Genomic DNA, 25,266 nt, shown 5'->3' with positions numbered 1-25,266 from the left:
AAAATAATCTCATCTGCCTTCTTTTATTTTTAGATCCAAAGAGCAGCAGATGTGTTTAGTCGTAGCCATGTTAAACACTCTTCTTTACATGACAGCTGCAAGATCTTGATTCCTCAGTTATAAATGCATATGTTTAGCTCGTCGCTAAATGTTCAGCGCAACCCGATCACACGGATCCTCCTGCCTTCAGCCACTTTGCGCCACTTTAATCAGTTTTAGAGCGACATAAAGGGGCTCATTCTCTAACATCTTTTTCACGTGGTCTAGATTACATCAGGTGAGTACATCCAGATGTCGGGGCGTGCTGGGAGGAGAGGAATGGACGACAGGGGAATCGTTATTTTCATGGTGGATGAGAAGATGAGTCCAGCTGTGGGCAAACAGCTACTAAAGGTACGGTGTATATGTGGCAGCAATCATATATCTTTGCAGACTTTTCCAGGACTCTCTGCACGTTCATTTTTGCAAGAATTGTCCCAGTATATCATCAATTAAACACATTTTCCTGCGGTCTGGCCCGAACGACTTGATGGAAATTTCTTAAGTGACTCCTCGGGACTTTTGGTGCTTACTCAGAACATGACAACACGCAGTCACAGAGAAGCCAGAGGAGTCTTGGCGTATTGGCTTCGAGTTGACACATTTACAGCCGCGCTGCTATAAATACGTAGCTGCATAGCTTTCGAGAGAGGTTGTGATAATGTAACACTGTTTTGTTGGCTCTGTCGTACCTCTTTACTCCCAGGGAGTCTCAGAGAAAAAGCTGTCGAACGCGTATCTGCGGCTCCGATTGCAAAATCTTCCTCAGCGTTTTAAGCTGGGGGAAAATGACTTCAGCCTGCATTTATTTAGACCTCAAAAGATTCTTGGCACTTTCAGTGAAATGCTAACAAGTTTATCAAAACACATGATTAGACACAGCTGCGGTTCGGTACAGTAAAAGTTTTTATTTTTATGACTTTTGCCGTGTTGTGCAGGGCTCGGCAGACCCTTTGAACAGCGCCTTCCATCTGACCTACAACATGGTGCTCAACCTGCTGCGAGTGGAGGAGATCAACCCAGAATACATGCTGGAGAAGTCTTTCTACCAGTTCCAGCACTACAGAGCTCTGCCTGGTGTAGTGGAGAGTAAGCATTTACCTCATGTAATCATGACAAACTCTAGGTTTGTGTGAGGGGGAAAAAATAAATATTTAAAGCACATAGAGGCTGCGACAGCACCAGTGATTGACTCGTTTACGACTAAAACAAGCACATTGGAGTATTATCGGGGTAAAGATGTGATTCTAAGGTGTCTATTATGGATTAAGGATGTTTTTGAAATGCAGAAATCAAGAAGTTGGAGGAGCAGTACCACACCATTGAGATCCCCAATGAAGAGAGCGTGGTCACTTACTTTAAAATCAGACAGCAGCTGGCCAAACTGGGTAAAGAGATACAAGAGTTCATCCACAAACCCAAATACTGCTTGCCCTTCCTGCAGCCTGGGCGACTCGTCAAGGTACAGCTTCACACAATCTTTAGTTAAGTGATAATTCTTGTTGATTTACTAAACGTCTCTTACTAATCTGTTTGTTCTACGGCCGCAGGTAAAAAACGAAGACGCTGACTTTGGCTGGGGGGTTGTTGTGAACTTTTGCAAGAAGGCCAACGTAAAAGTGAGTATTGTTTAACTTGTGCATGAATTCATTACCGCGCAGCAGTGACTAACGCACAGTTTCCTCTTTTAGACCAGCGTAGACTCGGACCCGCTGTATGTGGTGGAGGTTTTGGTTCACTGCAGCAAAGACAGCGTCAAAGATGCTGCAACTGAGGCGGCTAAACCCGCTGCTCCGGGGGAGTCTGGAGAGATGCAAGTGTGTGAAACAAACACATGAAAACACACTTGGCTGCATGTAACTTACACAAGTGTGTTAATAATCCCTGTTTTGTGTGCAGGTGGTTCCTGTCATGCTCCATCTTCTCACTTCCATCAGCTCAGTTCGTCTTTACATCCCCAAAGACCTGAGGAGCTTTGACAACAGACAGCTGATGCTTAAATCTATACAGGTATAAACACAGCCATGTAGGGCTGAATATGTTTAAACTGGTCATAGAAATTATCCTAAAATATTATTTTATTTCTGTCTTTAGGAGGTGCAGAAACGTTTCCCTGACGGCGTCCCTCTACTAGACCCCATAGACGACATGGGCATCAAAGACGCTGCTCTGAAGAAGGTTATTCAGAAGGTGGAGGCCTTCGAGCACCGCATGTACTCGCACCCTCTGCACAGCGACCCCAATTTGGAATCGGTCTATTCTCTCTGCGAGAAGAAAGCTGTGGTGAGCAACTTTAGTCTGTGTGTTAAATGTCAAGTCTAAAAATCCACCTAGTTGTGTGTCTACATTGTGTTACTTCAGTAAGATAACAGCTAACCTTTTATTGTGACTAAATATTCTCATAGAACACAAACACAGGAAGAACTCAAGGGCATTGTTCTCACAAGCGGTCAGGCCGCAAGTTGTAGATTTGTTCTTCTTTCTGTAGATCAGACAAGAACCACAGTCTCGTAGATTGTGTTGCAGCATTGTATTACACCAGCATCGCTTCCTTGCATGGGTAGAGAAATAAATTATTCAAAGGGTCTGTGAACGCATGAACGCTCTCTGGAGGAAGCCCCAGAACTAAAAAGGGGAAATAATTGTTCCATCAGTTGATTAATTTTATGAAAACATGGCACAGATGGTAGAGCGTGTCGTCTGGTTGAAGGCCGCTACTCCGGCTGAAGCGTCCTTGGGCAAGACATCAAACGAGAAGCTGCTCCCAGTGGCAGGCGAGCACTTTATATGGCAGCTCTGGGGTGTCACTCAGAAACATGGGTGTATCCCCGTACACTTCACCGATTTAAAGTTACCTTTACGTTTGATTACAGCACGCATTCACTGTGGCATTACTGATTTATTTCAATAAGCTTCTTCAATATCACCAGATTTATTTCCATCCAGTGTTGCATTAATTTTTCACCAAGATCTTGTATTGATGATGGAGAGTCTGACCACTGCACAAAGCCTTCTCCAGCACATCCCAAAGATTCTCAATGAGGTTAAGGTCTGGACTCTGTGGAGGCCAATCCATGTGTGAAAATTATGTCTCATGCTCCCTGAACCACTCTTTCACAATCTGAGCCCCATGAATCCTGACATTGTCATCTTGGAATATGCCCATTCCACCAGGGAAGAAATAACCTGGTCATTCAGTATATTCAGGTAGTCAGCTGACCTCATTCTTTGGACACATAATGTTGCTGAACCTAGACCTGAGCAACTGCAGCAACCCCAGATCATAGCACTGCCCCCACAGGCTTGTACTGTAGACACTAGGCATGATGGGTGCATCACTTCACCTGCCTCTCTTCTTACACTGATGATGGTTCCTCACTATCCTTCCAGTTTTTAATAATGCGTTGGACAGTTCTTAACCCAACTTTAGTAGCTTCTCAATGATTTGACCCTTCTCAAACAGACTAACGTCTATGTGTTGAGGAAAGGGAGGAAGTAAAGCTAGCGTGCATAAAAAAGGGGGAATATTCCCCCTTTCAGGATTGATTATAAAATATTTCAGCAACTGGCGTATTTTCAAAGAACCGCACTGTTCAGTTCAGTCAAACCTGGTTCATATCGTGACAGTAAAAAAACAAAAGGCTCTGTGTGATGGATGTTAAAAAAAATAAAATAAAACAGACTGGATTTACCAGCACGTGGCGAAAAAAAAAGCAAACCAAGCCTTGTTTGACAATTTGCATAAACATTTACATCTCACTCTGGTTGTGAGCGTTTTGTGAAATGATAGGCTGAGCCGTACGGCGTAAACAGGGTAACTTCGTGGAGTCGGATATTAACCTGGTCTTCTGTTCGGGGCTATGTTCAAGTCCCGGGACAACACCCTGCGGCTTGTCTCGCTTCTACACTGCCTGGCCAAAAAAAAAGTCGCCACCTGGATTTCACAAATAGGTACGAGCCTCCTATTGGATAATTACTGCATGGGTGATTATCTTTCAGTTGGCAACAAGTTGTTTAACCCCAACTGATGCAATGAGGAGCTTCTCATTTCTTAAAGAACCATGTCTAAAGACACATCCTGTGGTCGTGGAGAAGATGTTAGTCTGTTTGAGAAGGGTCAAATCATTGGCATGCATCAACCAGGAACAGGAAGTATAGTGGGGAACCATGGCATCAGGGTAAGAAGAGAGGCAGATGAAGTGATGCACCCATCATGCCTAGTGTCTACTGTACAAGCCTGTGGGGGCAGTGCTATGATCTGGGGTTGCTGCAGTTGCTCAGGTCTAGGTTCAGCAACATTATGTTGTCCAAAGAATGAGGTCAGCTGACTACCTGAATATACTGAATGACCAGGTTATTCCATCAATGGATCATATTCCAAGATGACAATACCAGGATTCATGGGGCTCAGATTGTGAAAGAGTGGTTCAGGGAGTATGAGACATCATTTTCACACATGGATTGGCCACCACAGAGTCCAGACCTTAACCCCATTGAGAAATTTTGGGATGTGCTGGAGAAGGCTTTGAGCAGTGGTCAGACTCTCCCATCATCCAACGAAACATTAAGAATGTGTGACCTTTTTTATTTTTATTTTTTATCCATCCAGGCAGTGTATCTCTCTGGCCGTTTGGTCTTAACCATGACCGCAGTAGTGATAACACACATACCTCATTTGTTTAGCAAAGCAGGTTGGACTGTCAAACACAACCACTCCATGGCAAGTGAAGGGAGTTTAGACTAGGCTATAAAATCATTTGAAACTTGGCTTTAGCTTCTGTGTGAACCTGTGAATATTCGTTTTACCTGCACACATGCGTCCACCGTACGAGTTTCTTGCTTTGAGTACTAAGCTTTGCTGGTGAAATACTTTTTGCGTTTGCCTCTTTGGCTCTGGGTTTCGTTGTAACGATGATGGATAACGGTCGACGTGAATAACGAACATTGCTGCTGCCAGATAAGCAGGCTGATGAACATCTGTTGCAATTTTCATTCACGTTCCACTTCATCACTCCCGACAGCTAATTGACTTATCTCATGAACAGAGCAGCTGGCGGGTAGAGCGCAGCTTTACATCATTTTAGCCTTTTTCTAGGAACTGTGGCAGAGCTCCGCCAAGATTTATGTGAAACATGTTGAATGGTGTAACATTACTCACGTGCTTGTGTGTGTGTTTTAGCTCGCGGCAGACGTCCGAACGGCCAAACGAGAGCTGAAGAAAGCTCGGACCGTCCTGCAGATGGACAAGCTGAAATGCAGGAAGAGAGTTCTGAGGAGACTCGGCTTCGCCAGTCCTTCAGATGTCATCGAGATGAAGGGGAGGGTCGCGTGTGAAATTAGCAGGTAGGAACGGTTTATGAAATGATGATGAAGTCTTCTCAGCTGTCTCCGTAGAGTTATTGTGCGTTAATCAGTCAGCCTCCTCCAACACATGGACGCCGTCTGTGTGGCAGCTTTCTAAAACTCAACGGAGGCCCTGTTCACACCTGGCGCGAGCATGTGTCTCCAGTTACCACTTCAGATCCAATCACAGTCCTGTGCCCTATTTGCATAGTAACACATAGCACATATCATTTAGGCCAGATGGGATAGCTGCTCAATCAGAACCAGAACAGTTTGTTACGCGTGCGCCCTGACATGGGCATATGATATAAATTGTGGAACATAAAGTCGTTACGTCACGTTTTTATTTAGCTCTATTTTTAGATGAATACAAAGTTCAGGTTATAACTTGAATCCGGGAAGGATCCACACACACAGTAAAGACGCTACGCCGCTATGTGCAGCAGTAAAAGGAAATGATTTGCCAACAAAGGTTAATAAACACATGTCATAATTTAATCGCCTTTGCGTTCATCAGCTAAAAAGCCCCGTTTTACAACCGGACACGTGTTTATGGTGGAATAAAAGAACAGCCTAGTCGCAGGCTCCAAGGACAGAACATTTCACAAGTCTATCCCTCATAATAGAAATGAACTCGGAGGATGATAGCTGACTAGGTGGTCCGTTCACACTGCTAGACGAATGTGATGACAAGTGGTCCAGACCACCTCTGCATCTTTACTTTAAGCTTTCCAGTTGTGATCAGATCACAGGGCAAGTAATATAACTCTCTTGGTTTACATTCATCAAACTCCTGAGCCCTTTGATTTGTCCTTGAGTGATCAGAAGAAATACAAACACAGTGGGAGAGTCAGGAAAGAGCCAATCTAGCAAGAGATGTTAAAAGCACACAACAGATGTCTGGAGATTTGTTAAAACTGGTGCAGAACTCTTGCAGAGAATCTCTACAAGTTTGATTCAGTGTTATTTAATTAAGAGATATTTCAGTTGTTGTTATTGGTTCCAGAGATTTGTGGTATTTTCTCATATTTTACCTCTAGTTGGTTCATCTTACATGTGGCTTTGCTTTTCCATCGTTAGTTTTTTTAAATCAAATCAGCTTTCAGGCCTGATGGTGATCTCAGGGTCGTAGCTTCTGTCCTGTTTTGAGAGGATGCAAGAAAAAGAAGCTTCAAGGATTAGATGAATCGATATCGGATCCTGTGTGTCAGGAAATCTATATTTTAAACCCAGTGCTTGTGTTACAGGACTGTTTCACCACAGTTTCTTGTCCATTTCTTGCTCAGATATCAGGTTCCTTTCACGACTGGCAAAATCTCAAGCATCGGTTTGCCACGTTTCTGTTAAAATTAAACAATGTCCGTGTCATTTAATGAAGTAATTAATCCTGTCCGTCACTGTTCCAGTGCTGACGAGCTGCTGCTGACGGAGATGATCTTCAACGGCCTCTTCAACGACCTGACGGTGGAGCAAGCCACCGCCCTCCTGTCCTGCTTTGTCTTCCAGGAAAACGTACGACACAAACACAGTTCCTCCGCCGGTCTCCACAACAAACATTTATTAAGCTTTTCACTCGCTTCACGCTCCTATAAACAACTTATTTCTATCCCCACAAATATAAGGCTGCAGCCGCGTTCTTGGCTTCCTGCGCAGCTCTGAAACAAAAGCAGAAACACGAGGGCTGGGTCGTCTTAACGGCGCCGGTTCTGTCAAAGATCAGATGTTCTAATAATAAACCTTTTCTCTGGTCCCATTTAAACACCTATCTCCCGTGGTCGTCCCTCTGAGTCTCCAGTGCTCATTCAGAGAGGGGACGACGACGACGAGCAGCTTGAAACACAAGACCTGTGTGAGTGTACACAGCTGTCGCCTGTCATTAAAGACCACCTGCTGCTGGTTGAGCTGGAGGTGACAGCACCCCCCATCCAGCCTGTTTGTTTCTAAACTGCTGATGTGTTCCTGCTAGAGCCAAACGAAATGGCATCGTTTCTGCTCTGTAAATCACGCTGAAGGCATCAGGAAGAAATTTATATTTTATGGTTTTTGGTTTCAACATTATTGCCGCTGTTTTGCAGGAAAAACTGAGCGTAGGGAGAGAAACAAACCGTCTTTTAGGAATGAAATAGAAGAGGTGAAGTTGAGACGTGAAGTCAAATTAAGCCAGGCTGTAGCTGTGAGATAAGACTGTCGGCCTCCGAGCGTCGACCGGTGTTGCCATTCGAGGAAGACAACTTGTACGCTTAGCTGCTAATGTCACTTGGCCGGTTTTCACGCTTCTGTGACGCTGACTGACCAGGTGTGTTTACAAGACCCTCTGGCAGCCGGTCACTAACAGTCAGGTTTGATTTATAATTAAACAAACTCAACTTAAAATAAATACAGACTTAAATGATTATCCGCATCTGTGGCAGAGAGCGCTTATTAGAAAATTAGAGGTGGCACCGGTCCTTGATCAGAATTGGTTTGGTAGGAAAGTATGTTTCCTCTGAATAGAGGAGTGAATAAGTATCAATCACTTTAAACTAGGCTCAAATAACGTGTTTTTCCTGGCGTTTGAAGCGAAACGAATAATTTTCACACTTTCCTTTTTCCCCTCCAGGCCAGCGAGATGCCAAAACTGACCGAACAGCTAGCTGCCCCGCTGAGACAAATGCAGGTGAGACGACGAAGAAGAAGGAGTCGTACAGAGTAGTTAAACTAGGGATGCGTCGAAAACCGAAAATGCACTTTTGGGCCATTTTCGGCTGGAAATTGCTGCGGTTGTTGCTTGCACGTGTTGTTGCGGCGATAAAAGTCTGAAAATCTTCAGCCAAAAATGTACTTTTGGGCCATTTCCGGCTGAAAATTGCTGCGGTTGTTGCTTGCACGTGTTGTTTCGGTGATAAAAGTCCGTCAATTTTCAGCCAAAAATGCACTTTTGGGACATTTCCGGCTGAAAATTTCCGGTTGTTGCTTGCACATGTTGTTTCGACAATAAAAGTCTGAAAATTTTAGGCCGATAATGCACTTTTGGGCCATTTTCGGCTGAAAATTGCTGCAGTTGTTGCTTGCACGTGTTGTTTCGGCGATAAAAGTCTGAAAATCTTCAGCCAAAAATGCACTTTTGGGCCATTTCCGGCTGAAAATTGCTGCGGTTGTTGCTTTTCACGTGTTGTTTCAGCGATAAAAGTCTGAAATTATTCAGCCAAAAATGCACTTTTGGGCCATTTCCGGCTGAAAATTGCTGTGGTTGTTGCTTGCACGTGTTGTTTCAGCGATAAAAGTCCGAAAACCGAAAATGCACTTTTGGGCCATTTTCGGCCAAAAATTTATCGCCGAAACAACACGGCCGAAACAGGCTGTTGGGATGATGCAAGCAACAACCGCAGCAATTTTTGGCTGAAAATGGCCCAAAAGTGGTTTTTGGCCCAAAATTTTCGGTGCATCGATAAGTTAAACACTTGATTTCGGTGGAAGTTTGACCGCTGCTCGTGTTTTCAGGAATGTGCGAAGCGCATCGCTAAGGTGTCAGCGGACGCCAAGCTGGAGGTGGACGAGGAGACGTACCTGAACCAGTTCAAACCGCACCTGATGGACGTGGTCTTCGCCTGGGCCAACGGGGCCACGTTCGCTCAGATCTGCAAGATGACCGACGTCTTTGAAGGTCGGTCACGGACGTTAAAAAAATCAATTCGCTCTGAAGGTTTTCAGAATAAACCTCAAACAGACCTCTTTCTTCTTCACCAGTCTGACAGCTGTAGTTACATTTCCGATTTAGCGCTACAACGTAATACGACACAAAGTTAAATATTTAACTGGTTGTTCCAAAACTTTGTGGCTTGTGTTCAGTTTCAGAGAAGACGTGTCTTTTTGTGGCTCCTTTCTCTCTTGTGGCCCTGAGGAGGGGGTCCAGCCCTAGTCTGAGAACCACTAAATCAAACCTGTGACCGCCTAACCATCTTAAATCATATAATACTTCAAATAGCAGCCATAGCACTGAAAACACTCCAGTACTTTTATTTTGTAAAGCGTCTAAACACGTCTTAAACCACTTCCCATGGCTCTATTTTCTCTATCTCAGCCACTTGGAGGCTCACAGACTGATTTATTACGTGAGGTTTGATTCCCGGTCCATCATTCTCCCCATAGTTTCTGTGTCTGAGTGCCAGCAGTGAGCTCAGCTGTGAAATATTGAAGGGTCATCATAACAAGGAAGTCGGTCTGAGTGGGGGGGAAACTTGAGGGAGGATACGATCGGCTTATGTGAGTTTTGGCTTCAGGGACGAGAACATCTCCAGAACAATTTGAATGTTTTCCCGTTTTAACCAAATTATTCATCGCTCACAGAGACAGATCCTCTCTCTCCAAGATGTTTTCTTTCTACACTTGATATTGTCTCAGTGAAGACTTTTTCCCCTCCCAAGCCCCAGACTTGTCACTTAACTGATAAACGTATTATTCCACAAAACAGCCTTGTAGCTTTGATTACAGCACACATTCACTGTGGCATTGTTTCAATAAGCTTATTCAATGTCACTGGATTTATTTCCATCCAGTGCTGCATTCATTCTTCACCAAGATCTTGTATTGATGATGGGAGAGTCTGACCGCTGCACAAAGCCTTCTCCAGCACATCCCAAAGATTCTCAATGGGGTTAAGGTCTGGACTCTGTGGTGGCCAATCCATGTGTGAAAATGATGTCTCATGCTCCCTGAGCCACTCTTTCACAATATGAGCCCCATGAATCCTGACATTGTCATCTTGAAATATGCCCGTGAACATCAGGGAAGAACAAAATCCATTGATGGAATAACCTGGTCATTCAGTATATTCAGGTAGTCAGCTGACCTCATTCTTTGGGCAACATAATGTTGCTGAACCTAGACCTGAGCAACTGCAGCAACCCCAGATCATAGCACTGCCCCCACAGGCTTGTACAGTAGGCACTAGGCATGATGGGTGCATCACTTCATCTGCCTCTCTTCTTACCCTGATGCGATGGTTCTCCACTATCCTTCCAGTTTTTAATAATGCGTTGGACAGTTCTTAACCCAGTTTTAGTAGTTTCTTCAATCTCCTTAGATGTTTTTTTCTTCTTGATGCATACCAATGATTTGACACTTCTCAAACAGACTAACATCTTTCCCACGACCACAGGATGTGTCTTTAGACATGGTTGTTTAAGAAATGAGAAGCTACTCATTGCATCAGTTGGGGTTAAACAACTCGTTGTCAGCTGAAAGATAATCACCCATGCAGTAATTATCCAATAGGAGGCTCGTACCTATTCGCTTAGAGAAATCCAGGTGGCGTTTTTTTTTTTTTGGCCAGGCAGTTTATTATACTGTGTCATGTTGGCCATTTGCCTTTTGAAGACTGAGTAGAAAGGAGCTGCAGTCAGGTTGATCCAAAGCCAACAGCTTGTCAATCAATCCTGGATTATGCCGATAAATTCGCTGTGTATCTGTCTGTGCAGGGAGCATCATCCGCTGCATGCGCCGTCTGGAGGAGGTCCTACGACAGATGTGCTCCGCAGCCAAAGCCATCGGCAACACTGAGCTGGAGAACAAGTTTGCTGAAGGTAAGAAATTCACAAGAATATAAGCTGATCCCCTTAACTCCCAACTTTTATTGGCTGACTGATCGATTCATTTCTGGTTCTGCAGGAATAACGAAGATCAAGAGAGACATCGTGTTTGCTGCCAGTCTCTACTTGTAGTGACCCTCCACTTCCATCCCAGCAACTTACCTCAACTTTGACAAAGTTGAACTCACTGTCAACTTTACAGTAAATACATCCATGTGGCTAGAAACACGTTGAGCCAGTCATGCTTTTTATTCAGTTTGCTTATCTAAGTCAGTCATTCTTTTAATTGTGACCACAATATCAAACACGTTTCAAGTGTTCACGAGTAAAATGGCTTTATTCTTCCTTATTTTAGACATTTGTACATATTTGTAACATGTTGTTTTCAATAAAAGTCTGTATGGTGATTTGTTTACGTACAGATTATACAAAAAGAACATTTGTTGAGTTCACTTGTTTACATGATACACACAGGGAGCTGTGATAGCAGCAGCAGCAGCAGTCCAGCAAAGGCAACACTTGAAGTGACGGTCTACTCTGCAGCACTCTGACCAAACATGGCACATGATTATCATATTAGGTTAGACCGCTGGAGGATAAGACTGCAGAGGCCTGGAGTCCTGCTGGTCTAGGATCCGCTTCAGCCTCCAGCACCTTCAACTCTCGAGACAAACATTCCTCTTTTACTTTTAGCCCTTTCATTAACACTAAGGCAGCAAAGTCTCTGAGTCCTGGAGACGTGAAGCTGATCCTAAATCAGATCCTCGAACGCACCGACTCCAGGTCAGGTAAAGCACTACGCAGGATTACATTCACAGGTTTCCAAGCATTCTCTCTCTCTCTCTCTCTCTCCTAGCAGTGGTCAGACCCTTTAGTGGATGCATGCAGTGAAGTCTTCCCACCAGCTCAGTAGAAAGATACATGCTCTATGGTTCATGTCCATTCAGAATCTCTAGCCCCTAACCCTACATCTACCAGCTTATCTACAAGGGCTGGACAGGTTTGTTCACCAGATGGAGAGCTGGTGGAAGAGACGGCAAAGGCCTAATGTGGTTTGGAGGGTTTCTTCTTCTGGGGTGTTCGGTCGTCTTACTTGGGGAGTATAATCAAGCTCTTTAAAATCCATGCAGGGTAACGGATGAGAATTAGAGATGGAAGGCTAGAGCGCTGGATCCTGGATTTGACTTGTGGACAGAGCAGATGTCTCCACCGCAGCTACACAAAGCTTAGTTGGGGCTCTCAAAGTGGTTTCCATTGGTCGGCGTCTCCTGCAGGGTTGTGTGGGGGATGTCCACCTCTTTACGGGCTTCCACGCGTGGCTTAAAGAAGTCGGACACAAAGAAGACCTGCGGGACAGAGACATGTTCAGATTTAATGATTTAAAACTAGCGTTAAGGTACAGACACACCGAATGGACTACATTTGGATTTGTGGCTGATCAGCGTTTAGGAGAAGTGAATATCATTGCCCATCTTGTGACAATACAATGTTCTGCTGGGAAACCTTTGGACCTGGCATTCATGTGGATGCTACTAAGACCAGGCACCCCCACCCCATAGCAATGACACTCCTTGATGGCAGCAGCCATCCCCAACAGGATGCAGTCGGACACACTCATACACTTTAGGAACAACTAAAAAAAATAAACATGAAGAACAGCACTAGGTGTTGACCTGGCCTCCAAATTCACTCGATCTCAAACTGATCAAGTATCTGTGGGATGATCCACAGAGGCCCCTCCCCTCAACCCATAGGACCCAAAGACCCCCCCCAACTAACAACATTGTGTTGCCAGACACCACAGGACACCTACAGAAGGTCCGTGTCCATTCTCTGATGAGTCACAACTGTTTTGGAGGCACAAGGGAGACCTACACAATATTTGCTGTTATGCCTGATTGGTGTATGTTCTAAATGAAAGACACTGAACGTGGAAGAGCTACAAACTTCCTACAGGGATGCACCGAAAACGCAGAAACCAAGGCCAAAAACCAAAAACCAAAACACCGAAAGAAAATATTATGACAATTATTAGTACCATTGGCGAAAAATTGGTGCACTGCACCTTTAGAAAAATAGCGCTGTCCCTTTAAGAAAGAAGTCTTAACTGAAGTTGTGCTTGGCTGTGGATGTGTGCCACTGAACGGGCATGTCGCAGTAAGAAGTGTTTGTTTTGGAGGTGCAGCAGATAAATGATTAGACTGACATCTAAAACATTTATTTATTTTTTCTTTTCCCAATGGCATGCGATCTACCCGCACCTACCACCTTCGCGAGCTATCGGTCGATCGCGATCGACGTATTGGTCAACCCTGCACTGGGAAACTTCCTTGCTTGTATGTTTGGATTTCAGGTGATAGATTAAACCCGACATGGAGGAACTCTTTGCAGATGCACCCCTCTTGAAATTTCAGCATTACACGTTTTGCAAATCAGTGGGTTAGACTTGTATAATACTTTATATATTGAAATACGTCCACACCGCAGACATGTTGGCCATTCCAGACAAGCCTGTGCTGGCTGCGGTTTTTGCTTGCGTCATCACAACATCCTGTTTCGGCTGAAAATCTTCGGTGGCCCAATATTTGGTGCATCCCAACTACAAACTTTTGCTGTTTTGTTTACTTCTGTCTCTATTGTCATGTACTGGTTCTCAGAGCTGAACAGCCAATTAGAGAAGATGACAGACACCACAGGAAACCTGGGTGGTCATGGTCATGGGTCATGGTCTGTCACCGATGCCCTGACTTCTGCAAACGGCCGACCGCTGGCTTGTTGCCTCATGACCCATAGCTTAACGTAGACTTGAATCACGGAGTACGCCGGTTAGCCTGAGTGTCTCTCTCTCTCTGCTGGAAATCAAATAACCACAGCACTTACCACCAGCAGAGCCATAAGTGCGCCCTGCAGGAGTCCAGTCAGCACGTCGCTCCAGTGATGTTTATAATCGGAAACCCTCGACAGGCCTGTGTACACTGTGGCGGCGATCAGGAAAAACTGGAGGGTCGGCCTCAGCAGTCGTGCCCAGTAAACCTGGAGTCGAGCCTGCAGGTAGAGCTGAGGAACACACGGGACGTGACTTTAAAAAACAGAGAAACTACTTCACTCTCAGTCACAATGTGTAGTCAATGTACAATCAACAATTCACTGATAGCAGTCACCATTAAGATACTGTTTGTTTATTATACATAAACTAAGAACGTCGTGTTTAATTGTGCCATAAATTATTTGTGTTAATAACAGAGCAGGCTTAGTCTCAACGAGCATTTCATCCCTTTCTGATGCAAACACAATCACTTAAATGGTGGAGGTTTCTCATTCTTGTTCTCCGCTCCACACTGAGAGGAAAGAAGCTTTAAGCTGATGCCAGGGCTTTGTCCCCTGCGTCTATTTATATCTGCAGGGGTTAGATGAATCAACCAGCACTTAAAGTTTATCAGGGCCGGGCAGTAAAACCAGCTCTGTATAAACACAATGCCACAAAAGGTTATCAAAGGTGCACGGATGTAAACTTGAAAGACATATCTTAATAGTCTTTATGTAATTTCAATCAGTCACAAAAGAGAAATGTAAAGTACCTGTAAAACAACCAGTGGTTGTAATGGGAGTGATGGGGAAGTCACTGCAGGGAGCACACGTGACACCACAAACTGACATTTAGATGTTTTTTCGGTTTTCACTTTCTGGATTAGCCGTTCTTCCTGTTTCAGTTAATTTTCCAAATTATAAAACCAACTGTCTCCCCTTTTTCCACACAGATTTCAAGAGTGACTCTGATCTTCTCTTGGAAATATTGACCAGAAAGCAAAGGAGTCCTTTTGCTAAAGTCTCAAACTTAACCTTGGAGCTGCAGGAGCCTCCCTGTTCTGTTCAAGTGTTATCTGAAATCTCTGTTCCAGTAAATAGCTGCCTAATATGATAGAAGATCAATATGCAACCGGCGGAGGTACTTACGGCGAGGAACAGCATGCAGTACATTGAAAAAGACGAGTGGCCGGAGTAGAAAGACAGCCTGCAACAGAAAGACAAAAGCTCTAGTTTATGTGTGTAATCAATTGTTGTAATAATACAGAAGTCATCATCAACAGTAATGGCATCAATAGCCACACCGAGTGTTACAGGAAGTGTGTCTGAGGTTGTTTTGCAGAAGCGACCCACAGGAGGGATGTGGTGGACAGCACCAGGTAACGTCCTGTTTCTGTACAGTCCCCCGCCTTTGCCACTTTCTGTTCGTAGTGATGCCACTGTGGTTTTCTACCACACAGCGACAGACGTACACGCGAGGCGACAGAGTCTGGACAGCCCCGTGAACCGACAACCTGCACCTCAGTCAAACACCAAACTGTAAAGCTTGTCCCGCCGCAGCTTCATATCAAATCAAGCCTCTTTCGAGATCTTAAATCATGACGATCACTAATTAGTTTTAACTGACAAATGTTATCTGTCTAAACATTTCCCAATTAAAGTCACGCGGTGGCTCTAGAGGTCACTCTCCACCTCTGTTGTAGAGATTTGGGCAAACAATGAGTCGACACAAAACGGCGTGTAAACAGTTCGTCTCAGGGCGACTACTGTCCTTTTGTCTCCCGATCTGATCTAACGGCTACTTTCTCAACCTGTCAACTGGCTTGACTGGATACATGTGCATTGTGTTCGCTGGATTCAAAAGATCATATGAACTGCACCCTATTGCGGCATTTCAGTCTTTTCTTCAGGCCTGAGTTGACAAGCTGTGACGTCTTTGCTTTGAGAAGTGACGAAAAGGAGTGGTGAGTTAATGTACTGAGTCATATGTTGAAAATGTTAATATTCCCAACCACCTCATGCTTTCATCACGCCTTTGCATTTCAGCTACGCACTCGCTAGCTCGCTAACTCTTTGCTAACAGTTGCCTAGCACTGCTGATGTTACAACTTCCTGTATATCCATTTTAAATGCAGCACTATTCGCCTACGAGACGTTCTGTGCGCTGTCTTGAAGTGTTTGCATGACCCACCGATAACGAGACACATTAGAGGTCGAAATAGAAACGCTTTGAGCCTCACAAAGCCGCCAACACAACGTGAGAGACGAGAGAGAGAAAGGTGAAGGTCCTCTGATACTAAACTGTACCTAAAGATATCTAATCAAGATGGAGCCTTAAAAAAACATCGTCATCAAAACTTAATCAATCGACTAATCCCACCTCCAGCAGTGACTGTCAGCTGACACCAACTCCGCAACAAAACCCAGCCGGCATATGCAATAATAATGCTGACCTGAGGCTTCAGATTAAACCTGCAGGACACTGTGAGGTCTTCACTCAGAACAATGTGTCTCACAGATTCCTATTATCATGCACGGGACCCGACACGCAGATCTGACGGCTGACCTCGTCTCCCCAGAGCAAGATGGAAGTCATTTTACTGTAACAGGATCCTGAACAGACTACCCAGACCTGCTTTCTCCTCTCTCGCTGCATCTATCAGACCTATTAGTGTCAACCAGACCGACACAGACTCACACATACAGCAGCTGGAAATATAACGTGTCCTGACATTAATCTTCACAGCCCTGGATATCTGCCTGGAATCACCGGATCCTTCTTTTGGCCGCGCTGATAAATGTTTGCCGCCTTATGCTGCATTAGGGAAAGCAGACTGCGGCGGCGTAATGTGGCTCCAGGAAATGTCAACGATCGTACGCCACACCCTGGAAAATGTACAGCAGATAAAACAAGGGAGGGGGGGGCGTGGTGGGCGTGCTCATTTAGAGTCAGGGAAAAATACTTGTTTACAAAAGAAATGGAGGCCTATAAGTGTAAGAGTTAAGGAGAATAAAATGGAGCAGAACGCCCCTCACAGTGCAAAATAAATCCCTCGACACTCCTCTGAGGTTTTCCTACATCAAAATGAGAAGAGGAAATCCTCTTCCTCCCATTATTGTTCGTTCTGCTCTGAGCTGATAAGGGACAGAGACCTTAATCAAAACAAGCTTTACATTCCTGTGATATTACTCAGGCCCAGTCTCTCTGAACTGGCTGCACATTTATCTTCTGTTTACTACATCTATCTCTATCTGCCAGCCTCAACAGTACAATGTGTTGATCTCCTCAGGACAGGACATATTAAAAAGATATCAAAGGACAAGCAGTAATGAAGGACGAGTGCAACGCCACCTGTGCCTTAAACACACCGCAAAGACTACAGCCAACTGCCAGCTGGCACAGACGTTATGTATGTGCACGAAAGGAAATACCTCTTCATACCAAGGTGGCAGTAATGTGTAGTCATCACTCAAGAGGGGAAACGGGAAGAGCTACAATTAGCTAGGTAGAGCCACAAACCGTCACACAGAGCTGGCCACTCCTGAATCCTTCTAGACGATCCCGCTGAGAATATTTGTCTCCATGTTCAGATTAGATTAAGACGTAAAAACGTACTTTAGTGCCTTCTCTCTGTTCCCTTTAAACGCCATCATTGTAACTGACAGCCAATCAGAGAGCTCTCTCTCTAAGACTCAATCGTCTAGCAAGCCCCCAACATGTGTCCAACTAACGGGACAACAGAAAAACTCACGGACGCTCACCAACGATCCAACACAACGCTGGTTTGTCACGGCCCTTAGAGGAAATAATCAAAATATGGATGGGAAATGTTTTTGTTTATAGTCTCTTTTCACCATTATGATCAGTCTAATCTTGAGCATATTGAAATGGACCATCTACTGGGTTGAAAGAAAGAAAATAACTATGCAGAACTAGGGGTTGTTTGGTGCAAAGATCCTGCAAGCTTCCAGTAATCGCTTGAACAACAAAACAAGAACCTAAACTCTAATCAGGAAGTTTAATACCAGATAAATTAAAAAACTTGTTTGGCAAGACTCAATATTTTAGTATGTTACATCAGATATAAAAGTGCCAAATCATCATCCTACAGTTTGTTTTTGGATGAAAAGAATAAAAAGTTTTCACGCCATCAACTAAATAGGTCTCTCTATCTACATCTGAGACCTGAAAAAGAAGGTTTCTTGTGATACACACCTGCCCTCATTGACCATTGTGGCGTCTCCAGTGCAGGTGTAGTTTTCGATATAAGCCCCCGACGAGCAGTTGATGAGCTTCCAGTCGGGTTTGCACACGTCCAGGAAGTGTGGCCTGAGGCGGCCGATTGAATACTTGGCGATGTCCGTCAGCGACTGGCTCATGGCGGCGCCGAAAAGGAAGGTACCGACGGCCTTGTACACGGAGGCAACGTAGCAGCCGAAAGACGACTTGGATTTGATTCGATTTACATAAACTGAAAGGCATTCGCCAAAGATCATCTGCAAGGTGGAATGAAATGACACAGGGTTAAAGGTCTGTATGGGAGAATTAAATTACATCTAAAGACACAGCCAAATGAACAACACGATGCCTGATGTCTAAATTTAAACATGTGTTTAAACCCATTAAACCCATGTTCTTTTTTAACATCTAAACTTATTACTGGCTTTCTGAACAAGCGAGAATTAGATGAGAAGATTGTCACCCCACGTCGGTACGTAAATATTAAACTACAATCAGAAAAGGGCTAGCTTAGCTTAGCATAAAGACTGGAAACCACTTACCTGGGTCTGTAAGAGGCTTACATTTTAGTACAGAACAAAACAATTGGCCCTTTGTTGGCCTTACTGTTGCTAGGTTAGACAAACATAAGTAATGCGGGGGTTCACTCCCATAGAAGATACAATAATAAGAGTCTAGAGTGGAGGCAATATAGCCAACATTGGAAAAACTACTAGTCTTTTCACTAGTTTTCAGGTTTTATGTACAGTTATATCCTTTAATTTCTGAAGAATCACAGGTTTTCTACATTTTTCTATGGGAATGAACTCCCGCATAGCTGTTGTTTGTCTAGCCTAGCAACAGCAACAGCAACACAGGAAGTTGCAACTTGACGAAGGGTAGGAGCCCTTTGATGGGTGGACAAATCAAGAGGCCAACAAACGGTCAATCAGTTTGCTTAAAACAAACCCAGATAAGCCGTTTCCTTATTTCCAGTCTTCGTGCTAAAAATAACAATCTCATCATTTAATGGTTGGGAATAGCAGTGGTGTTTATCTCCTCGTGTAATTCTCTGCGTTAGACCATATATATATTTCCCAAAATGTTAATGAAGTTTGTAAACAGAGCAAAGTCCATTTGACAGAATTCCACCCAGTTCTGAGAAAAAGACCACAGGAGGACATCCACTTAAAAACACGCATACAATCTAGTTTTTAAACTGCTTCTACGATTTAAGTGTTTGTGTATTTGCGCTTTTGCAAACATATCCATGCTACAACACCTACTGTGCAGAGAGAACGGTTCATGAGCTCTTCTCTCTGTGTGAATGTGAGGGCTTGTGTTTTGTAAGGACTTAACACGGACCTGCTAGCTGTATCTTTAACCCATTCAGACCGGATCACGCATCTGTGCGTGTTTACCTTTAAGACCGGATCACGCATCTATGCGTAGTTACCATTAAGACCGGCAAACGCGTCTGTGTCATTTTGAGCGTTGTCGTCTTTTTCGAGGCACATGGCCAATTATATGCACTGTGATTGGCTGAAATATTCTTGGGTGAGTGACAGAGATGCTTAGGGATTTTTTTTTTTAAACTCATTTGACTAATAAAACGCTTTGTGATTGGTCGAAATAAGCCTACACGTGGAGTATGTTTTGATCTACAATTTTAAACACCGTGCTAGCGATCCGTCATGGCTGACTCAAGTGAAGGAAGTGATATTGACGAAGTAATTGAAAAAATAGATCTTTACTGATTTCCTAAATTTTCAAAATCTTTTGAGTTTATTGATTTTTTTAAAAAAATGCATTTGAAGATTATGCCCTAGCAAGTCAGTCAAATTGAAAGCCAAAGAAGTAAGCTGTCAAATGCTTTTTATCTCATGTTTTTATCTGCTACAGAGCCTGAGAAATTAAGGTTTTAGTAAGTGTTGACATATTCTGAAAAACCTCAGGTTTTGAGAGGGGGTTTACAGAAGAGTGTTTAGGCCTGAATGGGTTAAGACGTGAACTTTGCTTTCAGCTGAGATTTTCACTGAAGAAGATTGAACCTGAGACTTTGTCAAATAAAAAGTACGGTGAGGAGTTTCATATCTCCTAAATTATCTCCCCTCCAACTCTTTCTGCAGCAGCAAATTCATTTAGAGATGGTATGTTATAGAATAAAGTCTAAAATAAGTCTGCCTCGGGGAACCTTTCTGCTTAAAAGCTAGTCTGCAACATGCTGCAAGCAAATTAATTTATGGTAGTAGTAGTAGTAGTGGTGGTGTCAACAAAAACATGCATTACAACATTATAAAAGGTGTGAAGCAGGAATCATTAAAAGAAGAGTATAAAAGTGAATGAAGTAAAGGACCAAGAACAAACGGAGGAGGATGAAAACTGAAGAAGATGAGCAAACCGTTAGCAGAAAACAAATCAGGTGCACTTACAGTGATTATTGTGACTGGAATCATTACACCTCCTAACAACTGAGGAGAAATGGTGTCCTCTTTATATGGGAACTTGATTGAATCGTCATTACAGTAAAAGCCTCGACGGAAAGCACTGTGTTGCACATTGAGTACTACAAATGGGATTCCAACTAGCAGGGGGGGAGTAATGAGAGAGAGAGAGAGAAAAGTCACAGGTTACAAGGTGTCATTTCTACCCATCATGCAACAGTGTAGTGCGAAGCAGGTGACAGCGGGCAGCGTCTTCTGAAGGCGTCCATCGCCGGCCTTTTAGAAGAAATCTGTTAATGGTTAAAGTGTTGGCATGACAACAGACGGTTAAATGCTGATTGTTAATGGCGAAACGTTGAACCTAAAAGCACAAACATTTTTGGAGAAGGTTACCGAGGCCTGCTGAGAATATTTTGGTTGAATCTGTGTCAGGAGCAGCGACGGGGGGATTGTGTTTCTAGGGTCGCTTCTCGTCCTCTAAAATTAAGTCACGCCGTTATTTCATTATCTCTTTTATGGCAAACACACTTTCCTCTTCCTCGGCGCTGACTCTCCGGCTCCAGTTTCCCACATGTTCTCCCACATCTTCCAGTAATACACAGCACAACAGTGGAGTGAGCCATTTGAAAAAACAAAAAACAAAAAAAAAAACACTACGATGACATTAAACGAATGAAAAGCCTTGTGGTTGTGATTACTAATCAAACACAAAAGACAAAAGATAAATCAGCGACGCCACAAAACGAACAGAAGGCAGACACACACGCTCACTCCAGCAGCACTTCCTGCCTTCCTCGTTTTTCCAAAAAAAAAAAAAACAATCGCTCCGTTCCAGAAAAGCATTCCAGCTATTTTGAGGAACAGAAGATGCAGTCTGCGTGTCTGTCACATGATTATCACTGATTAACAACCAGCAGATTAACATTAAAAAACAAAATGATTAAATGAGATGCCATAAAAATAAAAAGGCATAGATCTTACTGGCCTTCATCCATATGGTGATTAATGGATTAATTTGTGGTTTGGGTCTTTCATATGGGATTGTGTGTTCTGCTGGAACAAATGTTTGGATCTCTTTATGGAAATCAATTAAAGATGCAAACTAAACACTGACTCACAGGAGATAAAAATTAAAAGCTTAATTCCCGCTGCGGTGGGTGATGAGTTGGTTTTTGAGTGAAGCGGATTCAAAGTTTGAGAATTTTATTTTAGTTTTTGAGTGGACATCCTCCTTCGCCTGTAGCTTGGTCGTCGCAATAGCAGAACTACAACAAGAACAAGAACAGGCAGCTTTCTTATTATTGTGTAGTTCTCTATAGTCTCAAGCATCTCTGCACGTTTGTTCATTACCGTGCTCTTCTACCAGCTCAGACCTTTCTCACAGTGAATATTTTTGACTTGCCAAGCGCGGTAGTTATTAATAACGGCTGTTTGCCAGCGAGGTATGTTACGTAAAGTATTCAACCAAAGGTGAAGCCTCAACACACCTTGGTAGTGTTGAGTTACGCCTGTGGTGAACAAGTCAACATATTTACCATGAGAGAGGTGAGGTGAGGTGTGTGTGTGTGTATATCGAACCCGCCCTGAGCGACTCCTACTTACGCAGCTAATGGGCAGGGCGAAGCCCACAGTGTAGAGCACCGTGGAGGTGACTGTGCTGTGGTGGAAAGGGTACTTGATGCTGTCGTCGCTACAGAAAAAGCCCCTTTGGTAAGGGCGGATCTTACCCAGGTTAAAGACTGCCAGAGGCAAACCTCCTGTGGAGGGAGAGATCGGGAGGCGTTACAACGGGAAGCAGGGGAAGAGAGAGAGGGAAGGTGGAGACAAAAAAATAAAAATAAGAAGCTGTGTGGGGTCTTTCACGTAGAAGAAGAGAATTTCTGCAGTTCCTCAACGTTGGTGCTTATTAGCATCGTAGATAAGAAAGAGAAGAATCCTACTAACAGCCATGATAACAACCTCTCTGGAAACAAACTCCCATGAAAATCCTGAACTGACATTGTATTGGTCTTTTATAAACTGTTCCTGTAGAAGGACGACATGCTTGTCTTTGTTGGGGACCATTTTCAGCCATAGAATAATTCACACCCAGTAAATTTTTTACAACAGCGGGAAGGTGCATGCATGTGGTGACGGACTCAAAATAACTTCAAACGTTTGTCATTACTAAGGAACGTCGCCCGGTGTGTTTTTTTGGACAACAATGGTTTATTAAAGAGGATTGAAACACACACACACAAGGCTTTGGCAACACAACAAACACTTGTTAGTCGGATCATTTCAATGTTCGTTGTTCTTTTCATGAGATTTACTCATAATAAGAAAAAGATCCTTACATATTAGCTCTTTAGAAATGTTTTACTCAGCTCAATCTGCAACATTACGCAACAGGCAGTCAATATTTCAGTGACTTAATCAGACCTAATAAAATGGGCAGTTTTTCCCATTAGGAAGAACTGGTTGGACCCCCTGACTTACTACGGTGTGAAATGAGCTGTGGATACAGCTAAGCACTCCCTACGGATTAAAACCATAAAGATAATAGATTATGCTAAATGGTTTTGACAGTCCAAAGTCTGGATGTAATGCTGCTGTCATTCCTCTGGCCGTTTGGCCCGTTGAGCCCATTGTATAGCGGAGGAAACACAGTCACACGTCCATTCAAACAAGAAACTGAATCATCGAGGAGTAAAGCACATTAACACAAATGGAAGACGACACGCAAAACACCACATGAAGACAAATCTTCGTCTAAAAACCGCCAGCGAGCTATTCTTTATTTTATTTTTTTTAATTCTGACTGGTATTTCTGTTCTGTGGAGCGTTTCTGCAGCTGCTGACACCCTCAGCTGTGCCATTATAAGTTGATAGGTTACAACAGATGGAAACGCCAGAACAGAAACACACTCGGACTCAACGGTTGGGACTCTCAGAACACTTTCTAATCAGGGGCCATGCTACACTTTTAACCTGATCTCATCAACAGACTCTGCAGACAAAGGGGGTTTCTAAGCAGAAACAGACAGGACATACAGAAAAGGGCACATATCCTCACATAAACACACACACACAGATTCCCTGCAGTAACTACATTAACCAACCAAAATCAGCTGTGCATGCAAAACAGGACAATCACTGTCTAGTATCTGCTCACGCTAACATTCTTACATGTATGGCATCAATGCAGTGGTGCATGACTGCCGGTAAAAAAACTTCAGTCTGGCTATAATTTAATACGCATGTCTCAAGTGGGGGAATAAACCCAAAAAGCATGTTGAGACTTTACCGTCACACTTTCTTCTCACTGAACACACATGTTCTGCTTTTTAAAAAGAAATATGCTATGTAAAATGCCATCTCTACTCTAGGCCAATTAAACTTAAGTAGTCAGTATGCAACATGTAGCAAACACTAAGCATTTACTTCTTCAAATAGAGACACGGATATTATTTTAAGACTTTTTTTCCGGGATACAAACCAAATCAGGAAGCATGTTTATCAGTCTTAAAACATGTCTGGAGAGGGATCTTTAAAGACTAACTGTATGGCCATGCATGGGAAAGTTTATGAGTCACGGTACAAGTCAATAATCTACAGATTTGAGAGGCACAACAAAGTTAAACAGACTTAATACTAGCAGGGACGGCTGAGAAACATGACTACAGGTCAACCCTGAAGTGAAGTCATGCTTCAGACAATTAACGTTTTGGATTTTTCAACATAATGGCTCTTCAGTGTAGTTTCAGGCGTGGTTTAGCACCGATTGTTGAGCTTCTGTAGGGGAAATGTTATGACAGACAAGAGGAAAAAAAAGGCGGTAATGTAATTCATAACACATTCTTAGCAGCATCTAAATTTAATGTCAGGAAGTGTAAAGAATAGATTGTTGACTCAATATGTGCCTTTATGACTGAATAAAGTCATAAAAATATGAGATTGCCAGCTAAAGCCACGTGATAAGACATACTAGCACTAATATGAAGTGTTACGCTGCATCTATTGACTGATTTTATATTGTGGCACTATAAAAATAATGAATGAAAAGTCATTAAAATGCACATACATAGGACACACAATGAGAGCAGATATGACATAAACGTATAAACTGATTTGTGGCACCAATCAGAGGTTATAATCAATAAAAGTCTCCCACCACGTGATGTCAAGCTGCTAAAAAATATCCCACTAAATCGGCTTATTATCAATAACAGCAGCGCTATGGGCACACAGCACTCACAGCGAGTGAAAGACGATTAAACACGTACCTAGAACCAGACAGACTATATCAAGGAGCACAAACGGGATCCCTCTCGCCTCAAACATGTTGTCTCTTGTCGGTGTCGGTCTCTGTCTGGTGGTGAGTCCTGCGCCGTAATAAAAAGCCAGTGGTGGGCGCTCCTCCTTGGGACGTCTCTACTACTGCTGCTGCTGCTGCTGCTGCTTCCGATTATTATTATTATTATTAATAACAATAATAAGAAGAGGAATCGTGGTCCCAAATGGTTTGCAAGTACAATAAACGCCAACGCCCCTGTTTAAAACAGTAACACCGCCCGGTCCGCAGAAAAGCAGCCACACATCAAGAGGACAACTGCGTCTCCTCCTCGTTGGTCTTGTTGTTGCTCAGGGGCGGTGAACTGAAGAGCGACTGGAGATAACTCCGCATGTGCGTCATCATCAGTTTAGAGATGACATAATAAAAAAATAAAAAATAAAACAAACACGCGCTCTCACGGAGGGACGATCGCGTAGACGGGACACATATATTCTCCTACGGAGGGAACACCTGCTCCGCGCGGACGCCTGCAGCCGGTGGAACACGAGCCGAAGTCACACAGTGAGCCGAAAA

General features: G+C 43.5%; 2 protein-coding genes across 3 annotated transcripts in view; one reads left to right on the top strand and one right to left on the bottom strand.

Annotated features, from left to right (window-relative positions):
- The window catches only part of mtrex (Mtr4 exosome RNA helicase), a 21,173-nt gene extending 9,817 nt beyond the window's left edge, over positions 1-11,356 (top strand). Inside the window, exons 15-27 of the mRNA XM_084572049.1 lie at positions 268-393; positions 978-1,128; positions 1,329-1,501; positions 1,590-1,658; positions 1,731-1,856; positions 1,939-2,049; positions 2,134-2,322; positions 5,219-5,382; positions 6,789-6,894; positions 7,982-8,038; positions 8,863-9,025; positions 10,839-10,943; positions 11,029-11,356. Of these exons, the coding sequence (XP_084428175.1) occupies positions 268-393; positions 978-1,128; positions 1,329-1,501; positions 1,590-1,658; positions 1,731-1,856; positions 1,939-2,049; positions 2,134-2,322; positions 5,219-5,382; positions 6,789-6,894; positions 7,982-8,038; positions 8,863-9,025; positions 10,839-10,943; positions 11,029-11,081 (1,593 nt within the window). The 3' untranslated portion in view covers positions 11,082-11,356. The remainder of the gene's footprint in view (positions 1-267; positions 394-977; positions 1,129-1,328; positions 1,502-1,589; positions 1,659-1,730; positions 1,857-1,938; positions 2,050-2,133; positions 2,323-5,218; positions 5,383-6,788; positions 6,895-7,981; positions 8,039-8,862; positions 9,026-10,838; positions 10,944-11,028) is intronic.
- Positions 11,268-25,266, bottom strand: plpp1a (phospholipid phosphatase 1a). Of its 2 annotated transcripts, none has more exons than XM_084572051.1 (6): positions 24,683-25,266; positions 20,406-20,557; positions 17,971-18,251; positions 14,904-14,961; positions 13,830-14,006; positions 11,268-12,295 (listed from the first exon to the last, which is right to left on the bottom strand). In XM_084572051.1, exons 1-6 carry the CDS (start codon positions 24,738-24,740, stop codon positions 12,176-12,178), a joined length of 846 nt encoding a protein of 281 aa, XP_084428177.1. In that variant the 5' UTR covers positions 24,741-25,266; the 3' UTR covers positions 11,268-12,175. The 2 variants fall into 2 exon arrangements, with proteins under 2 accessions (XP_084428177.1, XP_084428176.1); XM_084572050.1 differs by lacking the exon at positions 20,406-20,557 and adding an exon at positions 22,020-22,174 and having other exon boundaries at positions 24,683-25,264.

This window comes from Chelon labrosus (genome assembly GCF_963514085.1).
Source record: "Chelon labrosus genome assembly, chromosome: 22".
Taxonomy (NCBI): domain Eukaryota; kingdom Metazoa; phylum Chordata; class Actinopteri; order Mugiliformes; family Mugilidae; genus Chelon; species Chelon labrosus.
This window is presented reverse-complemented; position numbering and strand designations above follow the sequence as displayed.

What these genes read in the sequence shown, in the direction of transcription:
- plpp1a (XM_084572050.1), bottom strand. Translation starts at nt 24,740, where the DNA reads ATGTTTGAGGCGAGAGGGATCCCGTTTGTGCTCCTTGATATAGTCTGT. An exon ending in TCGCCCTGCCCATTAGCTGC is followed by an intron (nt 18,252 to 22,019) that starts GTAAGTAGGAGT and finishes TCCACCTTGCAG; the next exon opens with ATGATCTTTGGCGAATGCCT. An exon ending in ACAATGGTCAATGAGGGCAG is followed by an intron (nt 14,962 to 17,970) that starts GTGTGTATCACA and finishes TTTCTGTTGCAG; the next exon opens with GCTGTCTTTCTACTCCGGCC.